The sequence below is a fragment of the Marmota flaviventris genome, chromosome 11 (genome assembly GCF_047511675.1).
Source record: "Marmota flaviventris isolate mMarFla1 chromosome 11, mMarFla1.hap1, whole genome shotgun sequence".
NCBI lineage: Eukaryota > Metazoa > Chordata > Mammalia > Rodentia > Sciuridae > Marmota > Marmota flaviventris.
Genome location: NC_092508.1, coordinates 17,572,988 through 17,595,193, shown reverse-complemented (window position 1 = coordinate 17,595,193; position 22,206 = coordinate 17,572,988). Strand labels below are relative to the sequence as shown.

At 46.5% G+C, this 22,206-nt stretch overlaps 1 protein-coding gene across 4 annotated transcripts; it reads left to right on the top strand.

Annotated features, from left to right (window-relative positions):
• Positions 1-5,079: 5,079 nt before the first annotated feature.
• On the top strand, positions 5,080-21,499 carry Stk11ip (serine/threonine kinase 11 interacting protein). 4 transcript variants are annotated; one of them, XM_027941790.2, is made up of 25 exons: positions 5,080-5,126; positions 5,318-5,403; positions 7,905-8,110; positions 8,318-8,392; positions 8,668-8,763; positions 9,237-9,344; positions 9,475-9,546; positions 11,815-11,941; positions 12,129-12,232; positions 12,355-12,450; positions 12,614-12,655; positions 12,859-13,005; positions 13,200-13,284; positions 13,828-14,187; positions 14,335-14,540; positions 14,940-15,056; positions 15,170-15,347; positions 17,253-17,483; positions 17,581-17,684; positions 18,684-18,781; positions 18,874-19,052; positions 19,226-19,307; positions 19,515-19,585; positions 20,126-20,373; positions 21,107-21,499. In XM_027941790.2, exons 2-25 carry the CDS (start codon positions 5,343-5,345, stop codon positions 21,254-21,256), a joined length of 3,243 nt encoding a protein of 1,080 aa, XP_027797591.2. In that variant the 5' UTR covers positions 5,080-5,126; positions 5,318-5,342; the 3' UTR covers positions 21,257-21,499. The 4 variants fall into 4 exon arrangements, with proteins under 4 accessions (XP_027797591.2, XP_027797590.2, XP_071475697.1 ...); XM_027941789.2 differs by having other exon boundaries at positions 5,108-5,147; XM_071619596.1 differs by lacking the exons at positions 20,126-20,373; positions 21,107-21,499 and having other exon boundaries at positions 5,108-5,147; positions 19,466-19,579.
• The last annotated feature ends 707 nt before the right edge of the window (positions 21,500-22,206 follow it).

The following is a 22,206-nucleotide window of genomic DNA, read 5'->3' as shown; positions in this document are numbered from 1 at the left end:
GTGATTATCCTGGTTTTTCTGGATGAACCCAATGGAATCACAAGAGTCCTTAAATGTTGAAGAGGGAGGCTGTAGAGTCAGTATCAAAAACATGTGCTATGGGAATGACTCTGACAGCCATAGCAAACTGGCAGCCACTTGAAGCTGGAAAAGACGAGAATACATATTCCCCACTGGAGACTTCAGAAAGGAACATGGCCTTGGTGACATCTTATTTTGGCCTACTGAGACTTATTTTGGCCTTCTGACCCTTAGAATTGTACAAAATAGGTTGTTTTAAGTAACTAAAAGTTGGTATAATTTGTTACAGCAGCAACAGGGCACTAATACAATGTTTTCATGTGATTATTAAGAATAGTCTCTTCCACTATAAGGCCAGCTTCTTCAGAAAAGGGTCATACCTTTGTCACCTTTATTTACCTAGAATCTAAAAGAAGGTCTAGCACATAGTCAGGGCTGAGCAAATATTTGTTGAACAAACCAAAGAACAAAAAGCTGCTCTTACTCTGGTTCTTATTCTTGCTTTGAGATTACAAAGCAACTCCTGTCTCCCTCCTTTCCCAGAGGAGGCCCTTAGCCATGTTCTCATTTTGCTTTTCTTTCACTATTGTGCCATGTGTCACATTGCAGGTTTCATTGCTATTGCACTTGCAGCTTGCTCCCTTACTGTGGCCCATTCCCCTCCTCTCTCTGGGCCTGTGTTCAGGGAGAGTCGAGATGGAAGGCATGCGTCATATATGTACTTGGCTTCACCAACAGGCATTTGGAGGGCTACGCCTGAAATGGTCTTTTTCTACTTCTCTCTGATTCTGTCTGCTTTCCTTTCCTCCCCTCTCCACAGCTGCCTCCACCCATATTTCCTCCCAAGCTTCTGCTCTTTTCAGACAGGTTTGAACAGGAAATAATGTAGCCTTCATCTCTCCTTTTCCTTCCCATGTACTGAATTAAGTACCTAGTCCTGGTCTTTCTGTAGTCCTTCTTTACCCTCTACTCAGAAGATTCCATGGATTTCCAGGATAGACAGTGAAGTAAATTAAGGAACTCTCAGGTTCCCTCAAGGAATCCCTCTGCTTATTTTATCCAGAACTTTGAGGCTGTAAGGCTGGGGGGCTCCCGGGCTGGGAGACCACAGTTGATACTAGGTTCCCATACTGTGGCTTTTTTTTTTTTTTCTTCCTTCTCAGCCATTCTCAGGCCCGAACTTCTCAGATTTGGAATTGAGCTTGACTTCTGCCTCTCTGGCTCTCTGTTTGTCTCAAGCTCAGTCCAGTGTCTCCAGGAACCAGTCTCTGGTGAGCAAGATTGGTGATGGTCTAAAGCTGAGTTCTCAGGCCAGACCTTCTCCAAATCTGCTGCTAGGTTCTTTATGTTTGATTTGGGTAGCTGGCTCAATTCCTGTGCCAGTCCTTTGTGGTCAGGTCTGGTAGCGTAGCCAAGAGACACAGTGTGGTAACTCATTTAGAGAGGACTGCCTCTGACTGATCAATCCTGGGGCTGAGGATGCTGGACACAGGGACTCTTCTCTAGCACAAATTCTTTCACCAAAATCTATTTGTGGAGGACATTCTTTTTGATCCGTCTGCCTTTCCCACTACATGAAGACAGAAAGTTGATAAAACAAATAGATTATCCAATTTACTCTCCTCAATCCTAATCTAAGTATGAAATTCAGATTTTGGAGGAATCTTTAGGTCTCAGACATCTGATCTCTTGGAGGCTGTAGCATCAGAGGATGAAGGTCAGGACAAAGACTCAAGTCCTAAAGATGAACTATGACTTCTCTTACTCTGTAGACAACAGTCCCGGGTGTTGCATGCTTCATCGTATCAGAAATAAGCAGGTTCTGAGGTCTGTATTCTCCTGTAGATGACTCTCATTCTTGTATGAAAATACCATTTTATCTTTCTTTTCATGCCAGCAGCTTAAGCCTATGACCTGAATGCCTTCCCTTACCCCTTTTTCTTTTCTGTTTTTTAACTGAGGATTGAATCCAGGGTCTTTTAACCACTGAGATACACCCCAAGCCCCTTTAATTTTTTGAGACAAGGTCTTGCTAGGTTGCTGAGGCTGGTGTCAAACTTACTATCCTTCTGCCTCAGCCTCTTGAGTTGCTGGGATTATAAGGTGTGCACTCCTGCTCTGGGCTTATCCCTTTTCTTAAAAGCATTTGCAAAGGCTACTCCAGAGAGCTTAGGTTGGCAAAGAAGCTACCCACAAAAGGGTTCTCCTCATTCAACACGGGAGTGGAAGGGGAGGGAGATGAGGCACAGATCCACACCTGGGCTGAGAGGTCTTAATTATGTACTTAGAAGGACCAGTTTCACATTTCTGATTTTAGGTGGCATATAACTCTTGGGGACGAAAACTCAGAAGAATACTTTCAAGTTAAGGGTGTGATATCAAGACATTTCTTAGAGAAAACAATTTAATGTATGGTAATAAATTATGCAATGCTATTATCTAATAACAAGTTTTTAAAAAGTGGCATTAAATAACTTTTTAAGATAAAGATAATATAAGAAGTAAATTTGAGTTTCAAACTTTTAAAGGGTGCTTAGATCTAATTTTTAATTTTTTTATCCTTTTTTAGTTGTAGTTGGAGACAATACCTTTGTTTATTTATTTTTATGTAGTGCTGAGGATTGAACCCAGGGCCTCACATGTGCGAGGTGAGTGCTCAACTGCTGAGCCGCAATCTCAGTCCCCATAGATTTAATTTTAAAAAAACTGTTTCTTTAATCTTTCTGGAATCTAATGTGCAGGATGTAAGGGAAGAAACAGCTTTTTCTGGATGGACAGCTAGTTGTTTCAAAACTATTGAATAGGTCATTATTATCCCATTGATTTGAAGTCAATTTTATCATGTACAGTAAAAAAAAAAAAAAAATTCCCTTGTGGGCTGGGGATGTGGCTCAAGTGGCAGTGCGCTCGCCTGGTGTGCGTGCGGCCCGGGTTCGATCCTCAGCACCACATACAAACAAAGATGTTGTGTCCGCCGAAAACTAAAAAATAAATATTAAAAATTCAAAAAAAAAATTCCCTTGTAATCATGGTTGCTTCTGTGTTGTGTCTCACTTATTTATTAATATTTGTCTATTTCTTTGTCATTACTGCACTGCTTTGGTCACTCTGACTTTATAAGACATTTTGCTATCTTGTAGCACAAGGCTCCTACTAGAGCCTCATGTTTTGTTTTGTTTTTCTTTAAAGTTTCTTGGCTGCACTCATGTGTTTAGTCTTCCAAATGAATTTTAGAATCAACTCGTCAAGCTAAAAATCATCCCACTGGGATTGGGATTGAAATTGCACCGAATTGACATCATTGTAATATCAAATTTTCCCATCAGGAACATGATCTCTTCATTTGTTTAGGTCATTTTTATGTCCTTTGAGTTCTCTTGTTTTCTTCATATAGCTCTGGCATACTCTCAAAATATTTTATATATAAAATGTATATGTATTTCTGGGGGGCTGGCATAGTAAACAGGGTTTTCTTTTTCCTTTTGACTAATTTTTAAAAGAGTTTTGTCTTCGTCAAGGTTCTTATGGTAACAATTTACAGAAGTACACTCAAACTAACTTAGGCAGGGGGGAAAAAAAGAGAATTCTTTGGAAGGCAGCCAAAGCTTTGCCTGTAGGCCAAGGCCAGAAAGGGGAGTGGGCCTCACAGGGGGATGGAAACAAGAACTACTTCATCTCCTGTTGCTTCTTTCAGTAAATCTGTTTTTCTTTCCCTCTGTAATTCAGCTTTCTTTGCTTCTGTTTCACTTTCACATGTCTGGAAGCAAAGGAATATAGAACAAACCTGGCTACAGTTGCTACCCCTATGAATGGAGCAATTCTCAGAAAATAACTGTGGACTGGGGAGGCCAAAAGGAAAACAGTTCCTGCAATATTAGGAACTTCAAAAAAAATTTTTTTTTTTCCTGAGAGGTTGAGTTGGCAGTTACAGTGAGGGAGCCCCTGCCCTCCCCAGTACCAGGTGATTGATAAATAGAGACGACAATCATCAAGTCATGGAATTAACAATTCAACATAGATTTGTATTACTCCGATTTTGTATTTGTGAACTGCTCTGCTTGCTGTTCATGATATACTTCTACTTATTTCATTTAACCAACTTTTAGGCTTTTGGCTTAGATCACAACACTAAATTAATGCGGTTTAGGAGAATATATTTATTATTTCAAATATCTGTCTTTAGAAAATCAAATCCTTCAAATTTGGCAATTAAGGAAAAAGATAAATATGAGCCTATTCTTACTCTCTACTGACTTACAATTCATTTTTATTTTCTTGGGCAGAAAAGGGGCACGTTATAAAAGAAACCCTTCCAGAAAACCATAAACTCTGTTAAGACATTTTTCTTAACCTAGTTCAGCAGCTGACGTAAGCATTTGACCAGAAGCCCAGTAAAAGCTACAATGGAAACTTGCAACCAAGAAACTTTTGCAGTCTTGGCGCTATGGGTTACTAATTGAATGACCTTGGCAACTAACCTGGCCTCCCCAACCTGTTTTCTCATTTTCAAACCGAGATAACAACTTTTCCATTCAGGTGTGATGAGACCAAACAGTAAAAACAAAGGGCTAGGTTCACATAGGGTATTACCAGCGGCTAATTTGAGAGCCTGATATTGCTTAAGGAAAAAAAGTTTAAAGACTAAGGAAAAGGAGACAAAGAGACCCCAAAGGTGGCACCTCCGCAGGCCTCATTTCTCGTAACAGCTACCGAAAAAAGTCTTTCCAGGGTACACCCTTTCTTTTAATTGGAAAACAAGTGTTCGCTTTGAATGAGTTTTTTTCCTAATTAACAGAAAATTCCATTTCTCCCAACTGCTTCTCCTCCCTGTCTGCAAGAGTCAAATTTTAGGGATCACCAAGAGCCAAGCGGAGTGAGCGGGAAGGTGACGGAAGCCCTCTACTCTGGGTCAAACCAGGCCCCCTCCGGCCCCTCTCCAGCACCTCCCAGCCCCCTCCGTCCCCCCCTACCCCCTCCGACACGTTTGCGCGTCTTGAGGCGTGGCTTCCGGTAACGGAGGCGTGTCTTCCGGTCGTCCTCTGCTCACCTCTTTTCCGGGGCGGGACTTCCTGTCCATCACATCTAGGCGCCGGGCTGCTGGACTGGTAGGAGGCCGGGACTGGAGGGTCAGTCTAGATGGCTAGGCTCTATGTTCCTCGAAAGGGCGCCCTGGAGGACGCTCTTTCTCGTTCCTCTTTCTTGCTTTTCTGTCCACGCGACGCTTTCTTTTGCGTTGACACCCTGGGTTTTTGGCACCACCGCCCACCTGAGGCTCTTCCGCTTCCTCTTTTCCCAGGCTCCGCCTCCGGCGTCCCGTGGCCATGACGACCGCTTCTCGGGACTCTGTGGTGTGGAAGCTCGCGGGGCTGCTGCGGGAGTCCGGTGAGTGGACTTCCGGTTGAACTGGGCCTCAGGAGAGGTGGGATTCTCTTCACCTTCCGGAGACACGCCTTGAATCACGGAGTTGTGACTTACCACGGGTTACGAGGTGTCAGAGTTCATTCATATCTTTAGTCCTCCTGAGTTTGTTGGCTGTTTGCAATGCCCTTCGTCTCTGACAGTGTAAATTCTAGCCTTCCATAGAGACCAGGCTTCAGTATCACTTCCTCCACGCATTCTCTTATACTCTCAAAGGGAAATGATCTTTACTTGACTGTAATCCTCTGTACACCAGGGACAGATCATAATCGTTGTTGTATAGCAAGGCACCAAGTATGGTACTTTATAAAGTTAAAATAGCATGAGATTTGAAGTCAAAGCCACCTAGGTTGAAACCTTAACCGTCTTTCAAACTTGGTCAATTTGTTTAAAGTTTTCTGAGCCTCAGTTTTTTTTCACCAGAAATCTGTCTGACATAATTATTGTACTTAACTAGAAAGTTTTTGGGAATTCATTTTAATTCACGTAAAGCATTTAGTACCGTGTATACACATGTAGTGACTGTTCAAAATTGGAAACTCTATTGTTATAGTTGCCTGGGCACAGTGAAACTTCAGAATTTCAATAGTTGTTCACAAGCCTTGGCTTTGAGACCAGAAAGAAGCAGCCACTCCTACCAGTCATATGAGTGCAATCAAGATTCTTTGTGACTCAGTTTTCTCTTAAGAGGAAGTTAATAGTGCTTCACTTTGGGAGATTCTGATGAGGTTTAAATGAGGTAACACATTTGGCACATGTTACCCAGTTAACTTTAGTTGACCTCTCTCTCACTCTGCACTCCCATTGACGGTATCTGTGGAATCTATCTTTATAGCAGTGGTATTTTCTGGTTTGTATTAATAACTGTGCACATGTCTTCTCTCTTCTAGACTGGGAGGCTCTTTGAGGGTGGGAAGAGCCCTTGAACCATGTCTGTATCTATCCTTAGTGTCTGGTACATAGAAAATCCTTCATGCAAGTTGTAGGAATTGTTTATTTATTCAGCAAAAATGTGATGTGTCTCCAGGGGTTAGAAATGATGGGAAATGTGAGTGTGTGACTATGAAAGTAGTAGTGAGAGGCAGATCTTTTTGGTGTTGGAATAGTTTTGTATCTTGATTGTAGTGGTGGTTGCATGAATCTCCACAAACAGCAAAGAACTGTGTAACTGCACAGTGTGTTGTGGCAATATCAAATTTTTAAAGTTTTAAATAACTTATTACAATACATTGTTATAATTGTTTTATTTTATAATTAATTATTGTTATTAATCTCTTTTTGTTCTTAATTTATAAATGAAACTTTATCATAGTTACTTGTTTATAGGATAAAACCATGGCACATTTGTAAAGAGCTCTAGACTATTAATGATCTCAGTCATCCACTGAGGGTCTTAGGAAGTATTCCTTGTGGATAAGAGGGACTGTTGTAATAAAATCTCTACTTGTATTTGAAAAACTGCTTCCTGATTAAAATTCAGAAGATTTTATAGTGGGAAACAGTTTTACTTTGATGATGATAATCAATTAATTGTATTAAAACTGACCCCCATGATTCTGCACCAAGCAATACCAATTTTTGATATTGACATTGTACCTATAGATAAATAAAACATAAACATTGGGTGGAGGGTATAGTATTTCTGTAACATCCTTTGACTATCCTTATTTTCTAGAAAGTTTTTAAAAAATTCTCCATATGTAGCTTATAACTGCACTTTAAAAAGTATTTTTAGGGGCTGGAGATATAGCTCAGTTGGTAGAGTGCTTGCCTTACATGTAAAAAGTCCTGGGTTCAATCCCCAGCACTACAAAAAAAAAAAAAAGTATTTTTAATTGTAGATAGACACAATACATTTACTTTATTTATTTATTTTTTTAAATTTTGTTGTTGTTGTTGTAGTTAGGCCCAGTACCTTTATTTTATTTATTTATTTTTATGTGGTGCTGAGGATTGAACCCAGCACCTCGCATGTGCTAGGCAAGCGCTTTACTGCTGAGCCACAACCCCAGACCTTATTTATTTATTTTTATGTAGTACTGAGAATCAAACCCAGTGCCTCACACATGGTAGGCAAGAGCTGTACCATTGAGCTACAGTCCCAACCCCATAACCACTTTTTTTAGGACCAGTGACAAGTACCAGGGTGACAAAAAGATGTGCTCAAGGATGACAGTCTCTAATATTAGAGAGCAGTTTTAACATAGAGTAATAATAATACTGTAGCACTTTAAATATATGGTTATTTTCTGACATGCATTTTAGTACTATTTGAAAGTTTCTATAAATGTACATGTTATTTTTGCAATCAGAAAAAGAAATCAACATAAAATGTCCATTTGACTTTTATGTAAAATTGAGTTAATGCAGCATGGAAAGCTTAGCAGTGTTACTTATTGTGAAGGTTTGAGAAGGGAAAGACCCTTTCAATATACTCTCCTTTCTGTCTGCCCCTCTCCCTGCAGGGGATGTGGTCCTGTCTGGCTGTAGCACGCTGAGCCTGCTGACTACCACACTGCAGCAGCTGAACCGTATATTTGAGCTATACCTGGGGCCATGGGGTCCTGGTCAGACAGGCTTTGTGGCTCTGCCCTCCCACCCCGCGGACTCCCCCATCATCCTCCAGCTTCAGTTCCTCTTTGATGTGCTGCAGAAAACGCTTTCACTCAAGGTTCTGTGGGTGGATATGGGTCAGGATGTGCAAAGAGCTGGGGGGAATGATAGAGACTGGGGGTGGGGTAGTGGTGCAGAGTCTGCAGGGCTGAAGTCCAGATGATGCCAGAGGCGTGGGTGGTTGTGCTGAGAGAGGGATGCTAATGAAAGGGATGCTAACGAAAAGGATGCTGTGCCTCAGTAACCTGTAATATTTTTCTTGTAGCTGGTCCATATCCCTGGTCCTGGCCTCCCAGGGCCCATCAAGATCTTTCCCTTCAAGTCTCTTCGGCAGCTGGAGGTATGGGGGGTGTTGGGGGATGTCATTGTACAAAATCTAATGTGAAGTATTCACTTGGGGCTTGGGATAGAGAGTTGGCCTCTTGGAGGAGAGGCTAGGCACGAGTGTACCCCTGCTCTGCAGTAATGTGGTATCAATACTCTTCCATTTAATGTTTCCCTGAACCATAGCTGGGTTTTGTCATCTTCTCCCTTTTCCCCATCCTGGGAGATAGGCATGAGGTGCTTGTCTTCTGTGCAGTTCTGCCTCCCCGCTCCTTTCCGTTTTTGCCCTAGCTCCGAGGTGTCCCCCTCCACTGCCTGCATGGCCTTCGTGGCATCTACTCCCAGCTGGAGACCCTGATTTGCAGCAAGAGCATCCAGGCACTAGAGGTGAGGAGAGTGAGGGGTGGGCCCCGATGCTCTGTCCTGGGAGACACAGAAGACCAAGCTCTGAGGGCTGATGGCGTAGCTCAGTGATAGAGCACTTGCCTGGCATGCTCAAGGACCTGGGTTACATCCTTGGCACTGCAAAAAACCCAAATAAATAATCAGAAAACAAAACAAAGCTCAGATGTTCTTGCTCCCTCCTGTGATCTTGTGTCCTCGCTGCCTCCCCTGTAACTCTACAGCATTCTGTACCTGTCCATATATTCACAGTCACGCCTGCCATGCTGTATTAAACATTCTAGTGTGTACCTTCTTACTCTTTCCATAGTATAGTCCTTGGGGACAGGGATCTGGGTTTTCTTTGAGTCTTCATCTCCAAATAAAGTCTGGTATATAAAGAATGACTGAATGATAGAGCATGGTGTGGGCAGGAGGGTGAGGGGACTAATGAGGTGCTTTGCTTGTCTCCTGCCCAGGAACTCCTCTCAGCCTGTGGTGGTGACCTTTGCTCTGCCCTCCCCTGGCTGGCTTTGCTTTCTGCGAACTTCAGCTACAATGCGCTCACTGCCTTGGACAGCTCCCTGGTGAGTTCCTCAGAGGGAATGTGGCTTTGGGCAAGGGCAAGGTTGGATCTTTAGGGAGGAGGGCTTGCTGGTCAATGAGGTGACCTTGTATGAAGATCTGTTCTCTGCTTCCTCTTTCCATCCTCCTCAGCGTCTCTTGTCAGCTCTGCGCTTCTTAAATTTGAGCCACAATCGAGTCCAGGACTGCAAAGGCTTCCTGATGGTGAGTGTGAGCAGCTGGTGGCTGGCACATTTGGGCCTTGAATTGCTCTGTTCCCACCACGCTTCTGGACCCACTGGTCCTTTCCTTGTGCTTGCCTTCTGGGTGAAGCCACACCCTCCTGGTAGTGTTGGGCTCTAGATAAGACAAGGCACAGCTCGAATCTCAGTATCTAACACCTGTGTGACTTGGATTAAATAAGCTAGTTTGTTGGTTTATTCACCTATGAAGTAGAAATTGTAGGAGTACCTATTTTTGTATAGATGGTTGTAAAGAGTGCCCACTGTTACTTAGTGTATTGCCCAGTTCCTTTTGTGGTGATGATGGAACCCTTCTGTATCTTTTTGTCCTTGTGAAGGATAAACAAAGCTGGGTATTAAAAGTGGTAAGGACAGATTTTAACCAGTCATACAATAAACTATTGCAATAGGGAAGAGGATTCAATGTGAACTGAATTCCACTTTAAAAAAATTTTTTTAATTTGTTTTAATTATTTACACATGACAGTAGACTGCGTTTATGCACTTTGGTATATCATAAGTAGATGGGATATAATTTCTTATTTTTCTGATAGTACATGTTGTAGAATCACATTGGTCATGCAGTCACATATATACATAGAGCAATAATGTCGGTTTCATTCTTTTATCATTCCTGTCCCGCATTTCCTCCCTTCACTTCCCTCTACCTAATCTAAGGTAACTCTATTCGTCTCTAGTCTCCTCGCCCCCAATTGTGAATTAGCATCAGCATATTAGAGAAAACATTCGGCTTGTGTTTTTTGGGGATTGGCTTATTTCTCTTAGCATGATATTCTCCAACTCCATCCATTTACTGGCAAATGCCATAATTTTATTCATTAAAGCTGAGTAATGTTCTATTGAATATATATACCACATTTTTTTTAATCCATTCATCTAAAAACTACCTAGGTTGGTTTCATAGTTTAGCTATTATGAATTGAGCTGCTATAAACATTGATGTTGCTGCATCACTGTGGTAAGTCCTTTGGGTATAAACCAAGGAGTGGGTTAGCTGGGCCAAATGGTGGTTCCATTCCAAGTTTTCTGAGGAATCTCCATACTGCTTTCTGTAGTGGTTGTACCAATTTGCAGCCCCACCAGCAATGTATGAGTGTACTTTTTTCCCCACATACTTGCCAGCATTTATTGTTGCCTATATTTTTGATGATTGCCATTCTGACTGGAGTGAGATGAAATCTTAGTGTAGTTTTGATTTGCATTTCTCTAATTGCTTAGACGTTGAACACTTTTTCATATATGTGTTGATTGATTGTATTTCTTCTGTGAAGTATCTGTTCAGTTTTCTTAGCCCATTTATTGATTGGGTTATTAGTTTTTTTTGGTGTTTTTTGAGTTCTTTGTATATTCTAGAGATTAATGGTTTATTGAAGGTGCATGTGGTAAAGATTTTCTCCCAATCTATAGGCTCTCTCCTCACATTGATTATTTCTTTTGCTAAGAAGAAGCTTTATAATTCGAATCCATCCCATTTATTGATTCTTGATTTTACTTCTTGTGCCTTAGGGGTCTTGTGAAGGAAGTCAGATCCTAGGCCCACGTGGTGAAGTTTTGGGCCTACTTTTTATTCATTAGGCATAGGGTCTCTGTTCTAGTACCTAAGTCTTTGATCCACTTTGAGTTTATTTTTGTGCAGGATGGGAGATAGAGGTTTAATTTCATTTTGCTACATATGGATTTCCAGTTTTGCCAGCAGGATACAAAATCAACACCCATAAATCAAACACATTCCTATACATCAATGATAAATCCACTGAATCCACTTTGATTCATGCAGAGATGCCTAGATGTTTTAAATAAATAATAGGGGAAGTGGGGGCTTACAATCAGGAAGGTAGAAAGCAGGAAAGGGGATGTTGTCTGAATCATACCCATCTGAATTTGCTAATTAACTGGCACTTATCAAAGTTAGGTCCTTGCCCTCCCACAGAGGCTGGGAGATAGACTGTCTTCAAAGGTTGGCTGGAACAAACAGGACATTTTGTTTGTATTCTTGAGTTTTCCCAGGCAGGAATTTCAGGAGGTTGGAGTCACCATCCTTGGGTGCAACCTGGAGCTGTTAGGAACTATACTAGTGTTTGTTCAGGTTGCTTAATGTGGGTGAAATCGTTTGTGCTGAGAATTTGCAGCTTTCATAGGTAGAATGGGAAGGCCTTGTCCAGAAGGCCCAGAGGACCCTAACTAGAGTTTGGTCAAGGTGAGAACCTTTGTCCTCCCTGTCCCGCTGAAGGATTTGTCTGAACTCTACCATCTGGACATCTCCTATAATCGCTTGCACTTGGTACCAAGAATGGGACCTTCAGGAGCTGCTCTCGGGATCTTGATACTGCGAGGCAATGAGCTTCGGAGCCTACAAGGTGAGTGGGAAGTGTGATGGGGCACATGTGGAGGCGAATGGAGGAAGTACAAGGCTTGAGGTAGCCCAGGGACCACATGGCTAAGGCACTCTGATTTGTCTATTTCCTGTACCCTCCCCCAGCACACCCACCACCATACCCATGCACTCACTCCAACACTATTCCTCCCTTCTCACTTCCACCCCAGGCTTGGAGCAACTGAGGAACCTGAGACACCTGGATGTGGCATACAACCTGCTGGAAGGACACAAGGAGCTATCACCTCTGTGGCTGTTGGCTGAGCTCCGCAAGGTGACATGGGTGCTTCAAGGGTTCAGGAGCCACTTTTGTGCCTGGTCCTCCTATGGAGGTCAGTGCTTTCTTCCCACAGAAGGAACCCCAGGCCCTCCTCATTCTCTTCTCCTGTCCCTCAGCTCTACCTGGAGGGGAACCCTTTGTGGTTCCATCCTGCCCATCGTGTGGCCACCGTCCAGTACTTATCACCCCGGGTTAGGGATGCTGCCCACAGCGTGAGTGATTGTCTTGTGTCCACTCTGCTTCCCCTTTCCTGCCAAATCCTACCCCACTTCTGTGCCCTCTTGCCATCCCGGGTCCCTGTTGTCTTTTAATACCTGAACTCTCTGGTGATGGCTCTACCGAAAGCCCTCCTCCTCTTCCTTTGTCTTTGTGCAGTTCCTTCTTGATGGCGAGGTCTTGTCACTGAAGGATTTTCAGGTCAGTGAGGTGGGGTAGTGGAGCAGGATGGCAAGGCTGATGGGTGAAGGCATGAAGGGGGAGGGTGTTAGAGGGGTGACAGAAGTGGCTGGTGACTTCCTCCCTCCAGTGGCTGGAAAGTAGGGTCTGCTTCTTGGCAAAGTTGGGTGGGGCAGAGGTGTTCCCCTGAGCACCTCTCACTTCTTCCTGTTGTCACATACCAGACCCCTGCATCTTCAGGGCCTGGCCCCATGGTCCTACCTCTGCCCTGGCCGGTGGGGAGTACCACCGAAACTTCAGGTGGTCCTGAGCTGAGTGATAGCCTCTCTTCAGGGGGCATCATGGCCCAGCCCCTGCTGCGTAAGGTTAAGGTAAGTGTCATCCTTGCTGCTTTGTGCCTGGGGTTGGGTCTTTTTGTGGGGACTCTGGGTTATTGATGGACTGACAGTAGTAGGGCCTTTTCCTTGCTAGTAGTTGTGTGGTTTTGGTAGGATGGGTGGGTGGCAATGGAGGGCAGGGCTGGAGGCCTGGCTGATGTAGAACTGTGTCCCTCTGCCCAACCCAGAACCGAGTCCGGGTGAGGCGGGCAAGCATCTCAGAGCCCAGTGATACAGATCCGGAGCCCCGAACTCTGGATCCCTCTCCTGCCGGTAAGTCAGCTTCACCTACTCGCCAGCTCCTACTCTGCTCCAGCTCTCTCTAGTCTTGATGAAGATCTATGAAGGCCTGGTAGGAGAAATTTGATTTTTCTGGCAATATGAAGCACTGCAAAGGTATTTTTAGTCTGTCTTTTAAGTTTAAGGAAAGGAGAAGGAACTGCTCCTGGGTAGCATTTTCTAAAGCTTTTCAGGGAGCATTAACTTTGAGGGGCATCAAAAGGTTATAATAAAAGGATTTTGTGGATAGGTAAGTTTGGGAAGTGCTAGGTTAAACAAAAAATAGGTTTCTTTCCTGTGGGCCATCTCAGGGCTTTACTTATGTTACTGTGTTTGTGGCTCTTTAGAAGTAGCAAAGTGCAGTTGCTCATTGTGTGACCATAGTGTTACATAGGACATGCTTGGGGACGTGCTGCTGGGAGGGAGCCTGTAGTCCTCCCATTGCTTTACATTGAGGAGTACTCATAGAAAGAAGTTGGGGTCTTTGGGGTAGGGGCTGGGGCCTGCTCAGCTGTGCATCTTCCCCTCTTCCCCCAGGGTGGTTTGTACAACAGCATCGGGAACTCGAGCTCCTGAATAGTTTCAGGGAGCGGTTTGGCTGTGACTGGCTGCAGTATAGGAACCACCTGGAGACTTCTGGGAGCCCCCATCTGGCCACGTCCAAGACTCCTAACCTTAGCACCACTCTGCTGGATGCTCTGGGTCCAGAGACTCTACCTGGTCCCCTGGCCCCAGAGAAGGAAGCCAGAGGTCCTGAGGAGTCACCACATAAAATGTCTGAAGAGGGTAGGGTGGAGCTGGAGCCCCAGGAGGAAGATAGGGAGGAAGAAGAAAAAGAAGAGGGAGCAAAGGAGGGACATGAGGAAGAAGAGGAACAGGAATGGAAGGAAGTAGAAGGTGAGCACCCTATGACTGTGGGGCAGGCCGGGGCCAGCCAGTGTTCCAGTGTCCAGGAGATTTCAGAACAACCACGGCCACTCATGGGAGGCAGAGACTCTGGGTTCATTTCCTTCCTCCAGGGCTTTTCTCTTGGTCTCTCCACAGCGGAGCTCTGTCGCCCTATGTTGGTGTGCCCTTTGCAAGGGCCTGAAGGTGTGCAGGGCCGGGAATGCTTTCTCCGGATCACTTCCACCCACTTGTTTGAGGTAGAACTCCAGGCAGCTCGAACCTTGGAGCGGCTGGAGTTGCAGAGTCTGGTAGTGGCTGAGCTAGAGCCCGAGATGAGAACCCAGAGAGAGCCAGTGCCTGAGGTGAGTGGCACCTCCAAGACTCCTGACTTTAGCACCCCTCCGTTGGATGCTCTGGGTCCAGAGACTTTACCTGGTCAAGTGTGGGTAGGGTCCTGGAAGAGGCCCTGGGCTTTTTCAGGAGTCAGCTGACAACATGGTGATGTTATGTGCCAGCACCAGACTGGGTGTTTCCCACCATCTCTTGTGGGCACTTGGAGCTTAGGAGAGGTACTTCAGGGGCTGGAGCATGATGGCAAGCTGTGTAGGAAGCTGGGCAGAGGAGGGGGGATCCTTGCCCAAGACTTGGGTGTCAGCTCCAGTATTTAAATGGGGTCTGCAGTTATTTCTCTCCTCCATATTCAGTATAACCATAACTCCCTACCTCCTATTGTTTTCTTTTGCTTTCTCTTTCTCATGCAGGGCTCAGGTCTGCTCCCTGGGGCCCCCATACTTGTGTTGCGCTTTTCCTATATTTGCCCTGACCGGAAGTTGCGTCGCTATGTGCTTCTGGAATCTGATGCTCATGCAGCTGTCCAGGTGATGGGGCCCAGGAGGTTGTAGGGGAGATGGGAAGAGCCCCAGGCAGCAGGTCCAGGAGTCTGTTCTGAGGTCTGCCTGCTCACAGCTGCCTTCTGCCTGCCTTCTTTCAGGAGCTACTTTCTGTGCTAACCCCTTTCACCACTGTGGCACAGCAGCAGCTTAGGGAGGCCAGGGACCCACTGGGGACCAGATTTCAGTGTCTGCGTTGTGGCTGTGAGTTCAAGCCGGAGGAGACTGGGTTGGGACCGGATGGTGAGGAAGGCTGGAGGCCTTTGTTCCAAAAGACAGGTACTAACCTTGCCCTTGACCTCCTTGCCAACACAGCTTTCCCACTTCAGGGAAGGCAGCTCTGAGTGGGGGAGTGTAGAAGAGCAGCCCCAGGGAGGAAGGACTAGAGTAATGGGGACCAATCATTCTATCAGAAGGAAAAGTAAAACTGTATGTCTGCTATGTTTATAAAAAAAGAAATCTGAAAAAGATGGAACTACATCTTGGTTTTTTCCTCTCTTAGTGAGGAAATATAATCCCCAACCATGCTTAAACATACTCATTAATTTTTTATAACTTGCAGGCTTTTTGGGTATTTTTGGCTAATATTTCAGAAATAACATAAAATCCAGTGAGCCTTTACTGTAGAGTCAGGTTGCTATGCTGCCCTCTGAGAATGGTGGCGGTTGAGTAAGGTGCTTTGGGAGTTGATGTAGTTTGTCTTTGCCTGACTGACCATGTAAGCTACTTAATAACAAATGACCTTGTGGCATCTCTTTATATTCTGTTCTTTAAAATGAGTTCCTCCCATTGTGGACCAATCAAAAAGCCAAGTCTTTGAAGACAGGAATATTCTGGCTAATAGCTGTGTTAAATGACTTTTTTTGTTTTGTTTTGTTTTTCAGCAGGGATTAAGCTCAGGGGCACTTAACCACTGAGCTACATCTCTAGCCCATTTATTTATTTATTTGTTTGTTTATTTTGAGACAGGGTCTTTCTAAGGGTCTTGCTAAATTGCTGAGGCTAGTTTTGAACTTGTGGTCTTCCTGCCTCAGCCTCCCCAGTTGCTGGGTTACAGATGTATACTACTGTACTTGGCAAAACATTGTTTTTTATTAGTCACTTTTTTCTTAGCAGTAGCTCCAGCAGAACATTAAGATGTAATTCAGAAAATTGAGCCCTACCCTGCTCCCCTCCCAGAGCCTGCCCAGGTGACTATAGCCCAGTAACCCCAGTGGCACATATGCAAGTGGAAATAGTCCCACTCTTTCCCAGGCCCTGGCTGTACTCCATAGACCCTGCAGCCTCTGGGGTCCCCCCTGAATGTTCATTATTAATGAACGTTACCATGTGCAGCATGCTCATTTGATTTGGACTCCAGTTACCTCATCTGAACAAAGAAGAAAATGACCCCCACCACCACGGTGCTCTTAGAAGATTTAAATGTGACAGTGCTGAGCACAGTGCCTGACACAAAACAAAGTCCCTCATATATGGTGACTGCTGTTATTATTAGTCTGTGTAAATTATCTGATCTTTCCTCATTTTCAACATGGGATGGGAAGAGTTTTGATGGGGCTGATAATATGGTGTGGGAGCTAGCACGCACCTAGCATCTCTGAGCTGCTCAGGAGTTTCTTCTGTCCTTATTGATCCATGTCCTGAATTCTTTATCTGCTTCCACTCAGCTGACCCACCAACCCTGTAAGATAACACTTTTTTCATGCTCATCTGATCGGTGAGGTTCAGAGCAGAGATGACTGGCCTGTGATTATAGAGCCATTGCAGTGGAGTCTGGAATAGAACCCACATCTGTTACCAGAGTCCTCCCTGCCTTTCCCAGTCTCTTCATTTGGTTTTTCAGACATTGATGCCAGAATACTGAAGTACTTGGTCAGCCCAAGGCTGTGGGACCGGACCAGATCAGGCTTGTTGAGTTTAACCCTATCTGAGAGAGCCTAGAATTAGAAGGCAGGGTGTATTTTGAGGAGATTGTGGGCCATAGGTCAGCTCAGTCCCTATTGGGATGGGTGTCATGCATCAGTGACTATGCCTGGAGAGGGAGTTGGGGATGATTTGGGAATAGTGCTCATGTAAGAAGCTTAGATGTGGCCCTGGGGATTCCAAGAGTAGCAGGTGTACTGTGAGTGTGGTGGGGGTATGCTGTGTGAGCAGACTAGGACTTGTGTCCATATTTCTATCCAGAATCTCCTGCTGTGTGTCCTAGCTGTGGTAGTGACCATGTGGTTCTCATGACTCTGTCTGAGGAAACCTCCAACAGGGAGCAGAATCATGGACAACAGTCACCAGTTTCCTCCCAGTCTTCTAGTCCTGTCTGTGACACTCCTGGCCACAGTGACCACCCCAGCAGTGCTGACATGGTCCCACCTCAGGCACCTATCTCCCATGGCCACAGCAGCTGGAGCCTCAGTCCACGTGAGTATAGGCAAAGCAAGATGGGGTGGCTTAGGGGAGGGAAGGGGCAGCAGAGGTGGGGCTGGGGGTAGGCTGATGGCTCACGGGTTGCCCCCAGCCCCTGAGCGCTGTGGCCTCCGCTCTGTGGACCACCGACTCCGGCTTTTCCTGGATGTGGAGGTGTTCAGCGATGCCCAGGAAGAGTTCCAGTGCTGCCTCAAGGTCTGTGTCACCTGGTACTGCCCATGCCCCTAACTGACCATGGTATCTACTGTCTCCATTGCTCCAAAGGGAGCCTGGCCAGGTGCTTGGGAACCACCATATCTGGCTTCTGGTTTCACTTGTAGCAGTTCCCTGCTGTGTGGTGGTAGACACATTCCTCATGACTTCAGTCATCCCCCTCACAATGGAGATAATGCTTCCTGTCTTACACAGTGTGGTGGTTGAGAGCTAGTGTCTATCAGCTGCTCAGCATGGCACCTGGCACTAATACATGGGGCCTCCAGTCATTATAAATGCACCGTGTCATTAGACCCTTCTATTGACACCTGATGTATACTGGACACTAAGGATTCGTCTTGTCTTTAGTCTTGGAGTCTGGTGTGAGGAACTGACAATATCATGCAATGTGTATATGCCGTTATGGGGTAAGGCCTCAGGAGGGGTGTTTGATGCCGCCTGAGTGGGCCAGGAAGCCTCCCTGGAGGATGCTGTCGAAGCCAAGCCTTGACAGATGAGCAAGGAGTAGGAAGGAGAAAGAATTACAGGTGGAGAAAATAGCAAATGCATAGAGGCATGAGAGACTGGCCTGTGGGGAGAGCTGCGGGGGTGGGGAGCCCGTGTGCAGAATGAGGGGCAGGTGTCCCTAGGTGAGTCTGTTCGGGAGCAGGTTGGTGTGTCTGTTAAGGAGTTTGGACTGGATCCAGGGGCTATCACAAGCCACCCCAGCATTTGAGGCAGAGAGTGATGATAAGTTTCGTGATTGAAGACAATCTGGTGGAGTATGGAGGGCAGGTCAGAGGGCCCAGATGAGGGTCACGGGGACCAGTCAGGAGACCACCAGGGGATCTAAGTGAGGGCGGTGCTGTGGATGGAGAGTAGTGGGACTTGAGGTCATTGTGACACTGATTAGTGGTGGGGAGAACAGCTCAGCTTTTGGTATGGTACTCGCTTTTCTGGTTCTCTTATTTTGGTTTCTCATCAACTTTCTCTTCTCCTTAGGTACCAGTAGTATTAGCAGGTCACTCCAGGGAATTTCTGTGTCTTGTGGTTGTGTCTGATCATAGGCTTTACCTGTTGAAGGTGACAGGGGAGATCTGGTGAGTGAGCCAGGTGTGTGGCCAGGGCAGCATTGGGGTCTCCCTGTCATTCTCAGTCTGTCCTTATTCTTGGTCACTCTGTTCTTCCACAGCGGGCCTCCAGCTAGCTGGCTCCAGCCGACCCTGGCCATTCCCCTGCAGGATCTGAATGGCATGGAGCTGGGCCTGGCAGGCCAGAGCCTACGGCTGGAGTGGGTGACTGGTGTGGGTAGCTGTGTTCTGCTACCCCGAGATGCCAGGTGTTGCCGGGCTTTCCTGGAAGAGCTCATTGGTGAGATAGAGGCAGCGAGGGCCGGGCAGGGAGGCCAAATGGGACTCGTCTCTTTTAGAGGTTTCTGAAACCCAATACAATGGAGAATAGACAGGTGTTGAAAATTGGAGAGCTTGGGATAGAGGAGAGCAGAGCCTTCTGAGGGTTCCTTGTCTCTGGCTGGCTCTTTTCAGGTGTCTTGCAGTCTCTGCCCCCTACCCAGAGGAACTCTGTCATTGCTACGGAGGAGGAGGTAACCCCGCAGCACCGGCTCTGGTGAGTAGACAGGACTGAGGTGGGGGTTGGTTCCCAGGCCCTCTCCACAGATCCCAAACATGGTCCTATGCTAGACAGGCCCTGAGCCTGCCCCCATCCTTGGGTGCACACCTCCCCACAGGCCCTGAGCTCCTCCTGACCCATTCCCTCCCTTGAAGCCCTTCCTACACTGGCTGACCCTCTTCCTGTGTCTGCCACGGCTCCCAGGCCATTGTTGGGACAAGTCGCTTCCTCAGAGGCTCCCCAGTTCTTCTATCTTCGGGCATTTTTGGTTGAAGGTGAGGCCTCCATGCTGCAGGTATCCTTGGTCTCTGTATCCTATCTCATCCAGTCTCTTTTTCCTATCTCAGCAGCCCCCATGCCTCCACAGCACCCCGATAACAACTCTCATTTTCAGGAATCTGGAATCCCCCTCATGGGTGTACCCACACAACAGCTGGGTGTTCTCTGTCTCTCTCTTTGGGTGGGGCCCTCAGTAGCTTAGAGACCTTTGCTTTGGCGTCCAGTCTTCCCTGATGTGGGCCAGTTGGCTGGGTCTGTTCCCTTCATCCCTTCAGAGAGGCTAGATGGGTCCTTGCTTCTGTTCAGGGCAACTGGTGGGGTGGGCTCTCTTTGTCTCACCTCTCAGAGGTTTTGGAAGTAGGGATTCCTGGAGTTTGGGAAGGGGAGGGCTTTGGTCCCCAGGGCACAAGCTCCTTTGTGGCCCACTCCTGAAGAGGTTTGTACCTCTTCTGAGCAGTGCTAGGACGCTGTCCTCCAGGGATCCAGGCCTTCCATAGCTTTTTACTCTGGGCCTCACCCTGCCTCTCTTCCTCTAGGTCCCTCTACCTGCCCTATTTCCCTGTTGCTGACGCTGACGACTCTTTACCTGTTAGATGAGGACCCTGCAGGGTCCCAGGCAGAGCCCCCTCTCCCAGGAGCATCTGGTGAAGTCTCTGAGAAGGCCCCTCCCTTGGTCCTGGGCCCTTCTGTGCGGGTCAGGGAGCAGCAGCCACTCAGCAGCCTGAGCTCTGTGCTGCTCTATCGGTTGGCCCCTGAGGACCTGCAGCTGGTCTTCTATGACGAGGTGTGTGTGTGTGTGTGTGTGTGTGTGTGTGTGTCTCAGATGCAGAAAGAGAGGAAGAGTGTGTGTGTATGTGTGTGCGCACACACATGTGCTCACACTGGAGATGGGCAGTGTGGAAATGGGTTTAGGAAGGCTGGGAATTGGTGGGAGAATGGAGCTGAGGGAGGAGCAGGCACAGTGAAGGGAACACAGAATTAAGGTGTAAAGAATCAGAGGTTCCTTGGGTTTGAATAAGAAGCAACTAGAGAGCATGGCAGCTGTAGGCAGTGGGAACATCTGGCCTTGGAGCCCTTTATTAGCTAGGGAGCCTTTAGGGAGACACTTGGCTGCTGGGAATTTGTGTAATCAGCTCTCTATTTGACCTTTATAACTACCAGGTAAGGAGGAGATATTATTATTGGTACTGTTTTACAGATGAGGAAACTGAGGCTTGGGGACATTAACCAACTTGCTCAGGTCACAAGTGATAGAGCCAGGAATCGAACCCACTCAAATCCTTGGAATTGATTCCAGAACTTGTATTTTGTGTAGCAGGGAAGATTAGAGATGAGACAGTGATGGAAAGCTTGGTTGGACTCTTATCTTCAAGGCTCAGGGTCAGCATCTTTTATGGGGAATGACATAGGCTTGGGGGTTGGGAGAGAAACAATGAGCCAAGGAGGGTGGTGGTCCTTCCCTGAGACCTTCTTGTCCCCCTGGTGCATCTCACCTTGCTAACTGCTTGGCCTGCCAGGTGTCTCGGCTGGAGAGTTTCTGGGCACTCCGTGTTGTATGTCGGGAACAGCTGACAGCACTGCTGGCCTGGATACGGGAGCCCTGGGAGGAGTTGTTTTCCATTGGACTCCGAACTGTGACCCAGGAGGCTCTGGACCTGGACCGATGACTTCCACGCTGACCCTAGCCCTGACCTCAGGAGCTAGGCTGCAGAGGTTCTCTCTCTTGGTCTCCGAATCTGTCTTCCAGACTCTGGTTGTGGACTTCTCCAGTCTTTGGGCATTGTTCAGTGACCTATGGCTAAAGGGAAGGACAAGAAAAATGATCTGGCCTGAGGGGACAGGCTAAATGGTCAGTGGGAATGTTTCTCACACACTTTTTCTCAGGTATGAATAAAGTAGTTTCTATTGCAGATGTTGTGGAAGGTAGTTGAATGTGTCGTTTATAGAGTTGCCATTTCCCTGACCTTTTCTGAATGGGCATCCCTGAGCAGACTTGTTTGTACTGAGACCCCGTCTCCAATCCTACTGTGGCCCCAGCTTATGGGATCAAGTAGGATTCCTGTCCCATGGGCACTCAGTCCTCCAGCTGGCAGCTTCCTGTCATATGGCTAGTCATGGAATCACTGCCAATTAAATAGCTGGGTCTCTTAGTTTCTCACTCTTGAATTTCATTTGGGAACTAGTGAGGACTTCAGGCCATTGTGGAGGGTGTCTGGGGAAAGGAACTGTGGTATTGAGCTGTGGAGGGAGGGCTTGGCATCTGGAGTCTTCTGCTTTTGCCTTCTCATAGCAGTGCCTCACCCAGCCAATGGCTCCATTGGTTAGCCCACTCCTTCACCTCTCCCTCTCTGTCTGGCCGTGGTGATTAGCTCAGAAATGCTCTTGTGATCTGATGTGGCCCACCAACACCCAGTCCTGGTTTTGGCCACATCAGCTTACCCAAGAGGCCAGTTTCTTCCCTGAGAGTTGCTGAGAAGATAGGCTGGGGCTGCTAGCCATTAGGGGAAAACTTTCCTGAAAGTGGAATCATGCAGAGAGAGGAAGATGTAGCTGAGATGGAGAGAGTAGGATCAAAACCTGGGGTCCAGGCTGGGGATGTTGCTCAAGCGGTAGCGCG

Coding starts and splice junctions, on each gene's coding strand:
- Stk11ip (XM_027941790.2), top strand. CDS start 5,343: ATGACGACCGCTTCTCGGGACTCTGTGGTGTGGAAGCTCGCGGGGCTG. Junction 8,393..8,667: donor AGTCTCTTCGGCAGCTGGAG/GTATGGGGGGTG, acceptor TTTTTGCCCTAG/CTCCGAGGTGTCCCCCTCCA. Junction 18,782..18,873: donor AAGGTGACAGGGGAGATCTG/GTGAGTGAGCCA, acceptor GTTCTTCCACAG/CGGGCCTCCAGCTAGCTGGC.